This window comes from Panicum virgatum, chromosome 5K, assembly GCF_016808335.1.
Source record: "Panicum virgatum strain AP13 chromosome 5K, P.virgatum_v5, whole genome shotgun sequence".
In the NCBI taxonomy this organism is placed as follows: Eukaryota; Viridiplantae; Streptophyta; class Magnoliopsida; order Poales; family Poaceae; genus Panicum; species Panicum virgatum.
In genome coordinates this window covers 9,356,580-9,366,286 of record NC_053140.1, presented here as the reverse complement: position 1 = coordinate 9,366,286, position 9,707 = coordinate 9,356,580, and the positions used below count along the sequence as shown (strand labels likewise).

General features: G+C 41.9%; 2 protein-coding genes across 4 annotated transcripts; one reads left to right on the top strand and one right to left on the bottom strand.

Annotated features, from left to right (window-relative positions):
* The first annotated feature begins 649 nt into the window (after positions 1–649).
* LOC120706160 lies at positions 650–4,434 on the top strand. Its single transcript, XM_039990739.1, has 8 exons — positions 650–1,075; positions 1,192–1,370; positions 2,282–2,362; positions 2,459–2,545; positions 2,651–2,774; positions 2,878–2,949; positions 3,263–3,343; positions 4,127–4,434. The coding sequence occupies exons 2-8, from the start codon at positions 1,230–1,232 to the stop codon at positions 4,231–4,233; spliced, it is 693 nt and encodes a 230-aa protein (XP_039846673.1). The 5' UTR covers positions 650–1,075; positions 1,192–1,229; the 3' UTR covers positions 4,234–4,434.
* A 1,322-nt stretch (positions 4,435–5,756) lies between these two features.
* On the bottom strand, positions 5,757–9,578 carry LOC120706159 (alpha-1,3/1,6-mannosyltransferase ALG2-like). 3 transcript variants are annotated; one of them, XR_005688212.1, is made up of 9 exons: positions 9,219–9,578; positions 8,323–8,435; positions 7,759–7,875; positions 7,312–7,505; positions 7,127–7,232; positions 6,854–7,015; positions 6,598–6,734; positions 6,315–6,481; positions 5,757–6,224 (listed from the first exon to the last, which is right to left on the bottom strand). XR_005688212.1 is itself a non-coding variant. In XM_039990738.1 (9 exons), exons 2-9 carry the CDS (start codon positions 8,417–8,419, stop codon positions 5,931–5,933), a joined length of 1,260 nt encoding a protein of 419 aa, XP_039846672.1. In that variant the 5' UTR covers positions 8,420–8,454; positions 9,219–9,576; the 3' UTR covers positions 5,757–5,930. The 3 variants fall into 3 exon arrangements, 2 of the variants coding, with proteins under 2 accessions (XP_039846672.1, XP_039846671.1); XM_039990738.1 differs by having other exon boundaries at positions 6,868–7,015; positions 8,323–8,454; positions 9,219–9,576; XM_039990737.1 differs by having other exon boundaries at positions 6,868–7,015; positions 9,219–9,576.
* Positions 9,579–9,707: the final 129 nt, after the last annotated feature.

Sequence of the window (9,707 nt, the reverse complement as noted above, 5' to 3'; positions counted from 1 at the left end):
TTTGAATTTTCCATTGAAATCCACCGAAATTCCAGTCGGTTTACGTTTTCAGCTAGCATCGGTAACGATAAATTTCACCGATAATCGCGATTATCGACCGGTTTTGTATTTCATGGGTAAAACACGCGCTAAGAAGCATTTTTATGTGATCAACTGAATGATGCATAACGCGCTTAGTCTTTTCTTTTAACAAACCTGCATGAGGATGTGCCAATTTCATTGCACAGAGAAAAATGCACAGTTTTCTTTCCAGATGAATGCACCATAATTTGTTTTTTCATGTAGCCAAAGCCAGGTGGCTTATGTTCTGTTCTAGGAATATTATTTTTTTTCTCTGCCACAATATTTCTTAATCTCCTCAACGGGCAAAAATTCGCAATTTTTGGTTCAACAAATTTTTTTTCGAAACAACAATATTTAATTTATTAGAGCTCCCATCTTTTTTTTTTTGAAGTAAAAGAGCTCCCATCTTTAACAGGCCGAAAATTCAACCCTTTATACCCAACAAGCCCAATAGGTAATAAATCATTGTTTGCGGCCCAAAAACAATTTCAGTGATTCTAAAAAAAATCAGTGTAAAAATTTCCCACCCTTGGTGCCGGCGGCATAGCCCGCCGCAAACAGCGGCAATCCTCCGGGCCCCGCTAATTGAATCTTCTTCCTCCGGCGTGCAGGAACTGGCAGCCGGGCGGCATTGGCGACGAGATCCTGCAGCGCGCGTCCATCTCGTCCCCTCCGCGCTCCGATCCCTTCGCCTCCTCCGCGCCGCCCTCCCCGACTCCCTCCCTGCCCCCAAACCCGCAGTTGTCACGACGCAAGTCCCGCTTTCGCGACGGCCCTACCCCCGAATCCCCCCACCGGTGCACCACCTCGCCCACCTCAGCGGCGCACTCCCGCCACCGCCGCCATGCCTCCGCATCTTCTGCCCCAGCATTCGCCGCCGAGGGCTTCGACGACGGTGTCGCCCGCCTCAACTCCTTCCTCCGCCGCCAGCGCGCCGTGGTCGACGATCTAGCCGCAGGGGACCGCCCCGCGTCCAGGCCCACCAAGCTCGTGCTCTCCGACGCCTCCAAAAGTAAGATTCTTCTGGGCTCTTGGTCTCATGGGAAAATCCGGCCCCATTGTTGGAATTTGAACTGAATGTGTGCAGTGTGGACAATTATTCGATTTTTTTGTTTTGAACTTTGGTAGGTGTGAGCTCGATTGTGGCGGCGCTATGCTACGCGTGGATGCTGTCGAGCAAGGGGGATGGCCAGGCAGCAGTGCCGGTGGTGAACATGCGTCGGAACAGGATGGCGAGGTGCAGGCAGGCGGCTTGGCTCCTCTACCATGTCGGGATTGACGCCTCTGTGCTGCTCTTTGCTGACGAGGTATGTCATGTGATCTTATTGTGTATGCACTGTGCTTCTTTGAGACATGAATGGTGATAGCTGGCATACGGTGTGGTGGAGTTGGTTTCAGACAAATTCGACAACTGTCTACTAGATCCTGGAGTTATTGGGCGTTTATTTGAGGCAGAGGCGGCAGGGATGGGGCATATACAGTAACACATTTCAGTCGTGTCATGTGGGTGTCCTCGATTTTGATTGGCACCATGTGGTTATCATTTGAGTGACCATAACCCACAATAGATTAATAGGCTTCAGAATTCCGCATTTTTCGTTGGAGCATAATGGGACTTAAAGGGGAACGCTTCGAGATACAAGTGGGGGGCAATATAAAATATTACTAAAATTTATACATTCAATGTACGCGTAAGAGATCAGGAACAATTAAGAAGAACAGTGTGTAGGCTAAGGTGGTAATGGGTCATGACCCTTGTGGTCTCTTCACAATCCAATATGACCCTTAAATTTTTTAGCTCAAAATTGTATAAGATTAAGCTCAGCTCTTAGATTTTTTAGACCAAAATCTAAGGCCCTTTAGTAGAACAAGCAGTTAACTCTGTATGTATTTATTTACCCGTTAACTTCCAACTGCCTTAGTGGTGTGCTGCAGCGAGGAGTATGTGGTTGTTTCCTTTTTGTTTAGTCGCGAATGTAACAAAAAAAACTAACCAAACCGCGGATCAGGTGTTGTAATCGGATCATTCTTTCTTTCTATTAATACAACGACACGCAGTTCTCCTGCGCGTTCGAGAAAAAAAACTTCCAACTGCCTTTTCTATTCTTTGGGCATGCAACATGTATCCTTTTTGCCGTTTAAAAGGAATAATCAAGTCGTAAACATATACTATGGGAATCATCATGTATGTGATTCTGACTTTGAGAATCTTAATTAGGTTGATATGGATGGACTAATAATGAACCAGCGAGTTAGCTTACTTGTGGTGGGGCAGGATGTTCTGAAATCAAAAGCTGAGGTAATAATGCATACGTGTACTTTTCAAGTGTCTGCAGAGGTTAATGTATATGATGTCAGCATTTACTTCATAAGCATGCTTGATTTTGTCTCCTAGGTGAGCTCGGTTTGCACAATCCTGACCAATACCTATTGTGAATATGCTTATAGCCTACTTCAGAGCTTGGACATAAAGAAACTTTTGGTTAGTGCATTTCCAACATGTAGTGTCCTGTGTAAATTACTGGCATCTCCTTATTATATCTTTTGAGGGAACTCTCCTGATTATACTTTACGGGTTTCCCATCAGCTAGCAGGTATCCTATTAGATACGAGCAACCTTTCCAAGAAGTGCACAAACAGAGATTCAGAGGCTGTTCAATTGCTTTTGTTCGGTGCATCTGAGCGTATGAGGCACGAGTTGTTTCAGCAATGTAATATATATCTTACTTAGACATTGATCTATTCGTATAAAATAAAAAAGTTGAACTCACACAGTAACAGCTGTTGTTAACTTCTACCTTGCATTTTGACTAGTGATGCTCGATCACAATGATCACTCTTTTGTTGAGTACCTAAAGAACACCTACAGAAGTTCGACCACAGATGGTGAGTACTAAAAAAAATAACTTTACATTTATCACCATACTGTATTTTCACCTTGAAGACAAATTTGCAATTTTCCATTCTTTTTATATCGACCCAGCAGTCATATGTTACAACTGATGTTGTGAAAACAAATATGCTTATTAGTAACTCAGGTATAAATACAATCTCGTATAACTGTAATAACTCAATTGAAATTTCCGAATAATCCATTTAGTATTTGATTGCTAATTACGTTTGTTTCAAGTGCCTTGCTCATCTGTTTTGTTTTTACCATGATGCATGGTCTGATGTGATCTATTCTTTTCATTACTAGATAATGATGAAAGTCCTCCAGAGCAAAAACGTTCTACTTCAGCATCAGGATCATCCCAAGATGCTAAGAAATCAAATTCAAGTAAGGCTTGTTTAGTTTCCAAAAATTTTCCAGAGCTACAGTAACTCCGAACGTTTGACCACTAGTTAGGAGTATTAAATGTGGATACCTTACAAAACTCATTCTACAACCCCCGGGTGAAATTGCGAGACGAATCTTTTAAGTCTAATTGGATCATAATTAGACAATGTCATGCTACAGTAACAACCTCTAATGACGGATTAATTAGGCCTAATAGATTCGTCTGGTGATTTCCCGTCCATCCATGTAATTAGTTTTATAATTAGATTATGTTTAGTTCTTCTAATCTTTGGTTGAAAATTGCTACAGTGAATTTCGTCCAGAATTTTTCATGGTCTAAACAGGGCCTAGTATTTTTTTTGCACCTCCATTATGATTCAATAAGCAGATCGCTTGTATATAGTTGAACAATTTTACATTAGTAGGTGCGCCTCATTTGCTTGGTTAACCTTCACAAGATGTAGAAACGAGAAATTAATTGCATCCAGAAATTGGCTCCATCTAGAGTTCTTTTGGAATTATTTTTGTTTTCTTGAACAGAAAACTTTTAGATTGTTTTCTTACAAACTTATATCAATTTTAAGCTCTGAACACTATGTTAATTACTCTCTGCCATCTGCCTTACAAACTTATATCAATTTTAAGCTCTGAACACTGTGTTAATTACTCTCTGCCTATCTGCCTTGCTACTAGCTAAGCAATTACGTAAAGTTGATCATATGACAATTCAATTTTGATGTGTATATAGATCCTCTAATTTGGTTATGGTTATTTCCATCACAGCTAACCAAAGGACAACACGTGGAAGTGGCAGAAAGACTGCAGATGAAGCTTCTCGTGGGAAAAACAACTTTTTCTTGGCGAAATGGTTTGGTTTTGGCCGAAAATAACCTTTTGTCATTAACATAGTTTGACGGTCATTTGACTGACATGTCATGAATTTGAGAAGTACCATTGTTTCGAGAAAGTACCATGTGAGAACTCTCTCCAGATTGTGTTCATGTAAAACCCCTATTGCATTCTTTGTAACTATTTAAACTAGCCATTTGGCCAGATAAATTTACATTCCCATGTTTACATATTTTGACCTCTGTTGTCGAAGCACTTCTATAGTACTAGGAAGTGAGCCTAGCCTAACTGGTTGGGTTGGTAGTGTGGTTGTGCATCAAAATTTCCAAACTAACCAGGTTTAAATCCTCTTCATTCGAATTTGGGTGCCTATTTTCGTCTCAATGAAAAACCACATAACTCCTCCTAGGTTGGGTTTCGCTGAAACACTTTTATGTTCTATTTTAGGGTGGATTTCTTGGAAATGCTAGGAGGCTTTTGAGATTTTGCTCTTTCCTAAACTATAATCTGGTCATCAAGGCAACGTATGCTATGCAAATCACATTCGTATGCAAACTATGGAAACTCTAATCTGGACCACCGGATCAAGATCCGGAGGGGGGGAGGGGAGTGGGAGGGGGAATTTGCAAAAGTGTGATTACCTAATCCAAGGGCGGGCGGTTAATTGTAAAAATTACCCCCCCCCCCTTCTCATGCCCCTTGGATCTTAATCCGGTGGTCTAGATTGGAGTTTCCATTGCATACAAAGGTGGTTTATGCCCCTTGGATCTTAATCCGGTGGTCTAGATTGGAGTTTCCATTGCATACAAAGGTGGTTTGCATAGCATATGTTGCCGGTCATCAATGATTCAACTTTGGGAAAAAGAAATGAATGTCAGAAACTCATTTTTCTTATATTTACTCGAATAGTCCATCAAGCTGGTGCTTTTTTTCCCTCCTAACACTATATGGAATTTATTAATGGGGAAAAGTGCATGATGGTCCCCCTAAACTATTTTAATTTATACAACCAAGCCCTAAAATTTAGTTTGTCAATCGAGCCCTGCTGATCAAATTTCTGGAGCATCTTAAGAAGCAACAATTCCACCGCTGAGAGAACCACATTGACAAAAGTACCTATTCTGACATCAGACAGAATTCCCATTTAGAAATCCTCCAGAGTTTACCTTTGATTTTTTTTTTTTTGAAATATATGAGTTTACCTTTGATTTGGCACGTTGATTGAATTTGCATCCAACTCAGAATGTATGTGGGCAACATTTTCCCAAAGGCGTGAGTCAGATAGTAGTACAACTCTTATCTGATGATTCATGACAGTTCATCAAATCAACAAATAGGTTTCTACAAATTGGGCACTGCTACCTGGAACTACATGATTCCTTTCAAACATCACCGTTGGCGTATCACAACCTACAGATGTGAGCTGATCTTGACAGTTTAGATTTGACCAGTCAAATCTTTGTTGTTTCAACAAATTGTGTACCAAATTACTTTCTTTGGGGAAGAAATATAACAAGCTCCAGGCCTACAGCTCCCTTCCAGACTCTAGAGGTGCAGAACAGGATGGATTTAGTCGAATTTGATTCATCATTAATTAAACACGATAAACAGATCAGCGATCAGCAAATCACTCGACCGCCAAAGGGCATTAGCATCATGTGAGTACATCAAAGTCAGATGAGTTGTAAAAATGAAAAAAAAAACTGTGTTGTATTGTTCAAACTGTTTCCATATTCGATCACTCCATCCTCTCGTGGTAGACATTCAGGACATAGCTGTTGAGGAGGCCACCAAATGTCTTCGTGGAGAATTTTTGCACCACATGGTCCCGTGCTTGTTTACCCATCCTGATCGCAAGATCATGATCATTCACAAGTTTCAGCATGGCTTTTGAGAATTCTGTGGGGGATGGATCACACAGAAACCCTGTAACTTCATTCACAACGGTTTCCACTGGGCCACCACTGTTGCATGTAATTACTGGTTTATGGGCTGCCATGGCTTCAAGAGGGACAATGCCAAAATGCTCATCCTGGATAAGTATCAGACACAGGCAAGTTTTTTTTTTTAAAAAAAGGAATCTCTTAGCTTGATCCAAGTCCTAGCACAGCAAGAAACTTACCTTTGGAGTGTACAAAACACAAAGGCAGTTGGAGAGAAGCTCATTTCTTTCTGATGTTGAGCACGACGTTACAAATTTAACCTGTCCAGACACCCCTTCAGTCACTGCCAATCTTTTGAGCTCCTCAAGGTAATCAACATTTTCCTTGAGACGCTTATCATAGCCACCTAAAAATGAGGCATGGTAAGAAATCAGTATAGTTAATAATCTGGCATTGTTAACCCAAGACGTGGTAATATTAAGCCTGCATAAAAGGGAAGGAATATATACACACAGAAAGTACCTGCTACTGTTAAAGTTGCATCTTGCAAAGCATCACCAGGTAGTTTAGAAGCAACAGAACGGAGCAACGCAAATGCTGAAATGGCTAGATCAAGATTCTTTTTCCTCTCAAAACGGTTGATTGATAGGAAATTCAACCTGTACAAAAGATGGTAGTTTATTTTAGCTACACCTGAACATGATGCAGTTGTGAACATCTGCTTAGGTAAGCGAAAAAATGAATAAGTGAAACCTAAGTCAGTTATAAAGAGATATACAAGCATGAAGTTACTTATAAGAATGAGGTTCATGAAATTGCTCAGCAGATACAACTGGATATAGAACACGAGGCTCAATTCCTCTAGCATGTAAGCCACGAAAGGTCCTCGCAAAGGTTGCCGCAGTGAATTTGCTGTTGACCAAAATTAAATTTGCCATACCTGATATAAGTAGAATAACCACTACAATTAGAAAACCGCTGGATGTCAAGATGTATAATTAAACAAAGGGAAAGGAAAAAATAAAGCAGCTCTAGATGCGTAAGACTATACCAGTAGTGGCCTCCTCAATCATGTCAATTGGCTTGCGGTATAACCTCTGAAGCATGGTAGTATGTTGTGCAAGCAAAAGATCTGGGAAATGACAATAAAAAACTATCTGGAGATGCAACAAATAACGTGTTAACATGATAGAAGAAATTAGAAAGCACTGAGCATTCCGGACAAGAGATTGATACCTTGGTTGATGCCTTCAGTTTGAGCAGTGGAATCACAACAGAAACTTGGTCAACCAATATGACATCAAATGAGGGCCACCAGAGTAGCACACAGAGCGCAACAAAAATGCAGCGAAGATAAGCGCAGACAGCATGAAAGCGGTAAAATACATGGCGAGGCAAGAAATCTCCATATACAGTAACCAGAAAAGGGCCTGGAAAACAACCAGAGGGAAACTATATGAAGATTATATTGCTTAAGCTACATTTTACCATAGCCATACACATAATGCTGTAATATTTGTCAGGATTTTGTTCACAAGGGAATGACTTCAGCCTTGTACACCAGAATCCAGATCATGAACTCCCCAATGGGTAAAACACAAGGAAAACAGGAAGCTAATGGAAATATAAGATAAAATTACAGGAATAGGGTATCAGCAAAGTGGGTGAAGTGCAGAGGCTTACCAGAAACGGTCTCCTCAAAGCAACGGTTCTTATCATGGTGTGATGTGAAAACATGAACATCGTATCCATGGGCAGCAAGCTGAGAAGCCACATCAACAATCAATCTCTCAGCGCCACCTTCACAAAAAAAAAAGGTTGAGAATATGATGCAAGTGTGGTTGTAGTCTGATCATATCGCAACCACTGCTGCAAGATGTTTACTGAAATTGTTCTGTAACTTTTCAACTGTCTGCTGCCCACACTCCAAAGTTGCTCCCTGCGGCAAGCTAATCAAATGGCATGGCCACTTCACTAGAAGTATCAATTAGTAGATACGAAGCAAAACCCAATTTTCTGTCACCACAGGGACACAACCTGAGCTTACGCAGAATTGAGACTCATCAGTATCTTTAAACCAGGTTTGCTCTATTGCAGTAACATTCAAAGCTTTTTTTTCCTGGAACGTGGCCGGATCTACATAATAATTCTAGCTACTGCGAGATCCTAGACTCAAACTGGATAGTGAGAGGAGGAAACAAGGATAAGCAAAAATCGAATAAGAGACAAGAGAGAGGGGTGGCTTACCGATTCCTAGATCTGGATGGATAACAGCGACTTTAAGCTTTCTTGCCCTTGTTACTGATGGCGACGAGCAGCCGGCACCTCCGCCCGCCGCTACCATCTCCGCCCAACTTGCGCTATCATTGATGACATGGACTGGTGAGTACACACACAATAAAAACGGCGAAAAATAGATAGTGCGGCTCAATTTAGTTAATCAAGCATCAGAAAAAACCAGCATATTAGACTCATGCAGTTCACTTTGTGTTCAAGACTTCAAGTTAACTTTCTATGGACAGCAACGAATCAATTATGTTCAACACTGTGGAGCCTCTAAGGCTCTAAGCCTTCAGAGCTCATAAAATTCTGTTTAACTGAACAAGTAGTGAATCTTCGCTCAGACTACTAATTAGATTTAGCTCCCAAAAATTTGGATCTGTATCATTAAAAGATCCCAAAGTTAGATATATACCATCGTTATTTCACTGACGTGGGGCTCACATGAGTCAATGACATGTGAGTCAAAATGATATATACTCCCTCCGTTCCAAATTATAAGTCATTCCAAGAATCTTGGAGAGTCAAACCATCTCAAAGTTTGACCAAAATTATAGAGAGAAATATAAAGACTTATGACATCAAATAGGTACACTATAAAAATATAGCTGACAAAGAATCTAATGATACTTAATTGGTATCATAAATATTATTATCTTGCAATATAAATTTGGTCAAACTTGAAAAACTTTGACTCTCCAAGATTCTTAGAATGACTTATAATTTGAAACGGAGGGAGTATCTAACTTTGGGATCTTTTAATGGTACATATCTAATTTTTTCCAAAAATGGTTATACATGGAACTCGAAATCGCACGACAGAAATAGGAAATGGATGCTGGAGTGGGATGTGGGGTGCTTACGAGAGGAGTGAGCTGGGATTTCCCTAGATCCCCATTTTAGCAAGCTTCGGGGGCGAGGTAGAAGCGGAAGGAGGTCACGAGGGCTGGTGACCCCCTCTCTCACGCCCCCAGTGCTCTTCTAGAGCCGAGCCGAGGATGCTAGGGTTAGGGTAGCCTGCCGGTTCTCTAACCTGCGGAGCTAGTCGGCACGGCGCGCGGGAAGGCGAGGCGACCGGCTCCGGCGGGGCTCCGGCGGTGAGGTGATGTGGGTTTGGGTTTGGGTTTTCTGGCAGAGCCGCCGACGAGGTGGACGGGGAGGAGACGGAGGGCCGGTGGTGCTGGTGCCTGCCGTAGTGCCGCGGAGCGTGACCGCGCCTGCAGGCCGCGGGCCGGATGGGCCGTTCCTTACTTCCTTCGCTGGTTGTTGGGCTTGGAGCGAATTCCCCATTTCCCCGCCCGCGTGTGGCGTATGCTTCCGCGCCGTGTGCCGCAGTGCCGGTCGTGGCGGGC

Bases quoted from the DNA above. Each gene is read 5' to 3' on its own strand.
- LOC120706160 (XM_039990739.1), top strand. From the start codon at position 1,230: ATGCTGTCGAGCAAGGGGGATGGCCAGGCAGCAGTGCCGGTGGTGAAC. The intron at 2,775-2,877 runs GTAATATATATC...CATTTTGACTAG, and splicing joins GCACGAGTTGTTTCAGCAAT to TGATGCTCGATCACAATGAT. The intron at 3,344-4,126 runs GTAAGGCTTGTT...TTTCCATCACAG, and splicing joins TGCTAAGAAATCAAATTCAA to CTAACCAAAGGACAACACGT.
- LOC120706159 (XM_039990738.1), bottom strand. From the start codon at position 8,419: ATGGTAGCGGCGGGCGGAGGTGCCGGCTGCTCGTCGCCATCAGTAACA. The intron at 7,876-8,322 runs GTAAGCCACCCC...TTTTTTGTGAAG, and splicing joins CCATCCAGATCTAGGAATCG to GTGGCGCTGAGAGATTGATT. The intron at 7,016-7,126 runs GTATAGTCTTAC...TACTTATATCAG, and splicing joins GATTGAGGAGGCCACTACTG to GTATGGCAAATTTAATTTTG.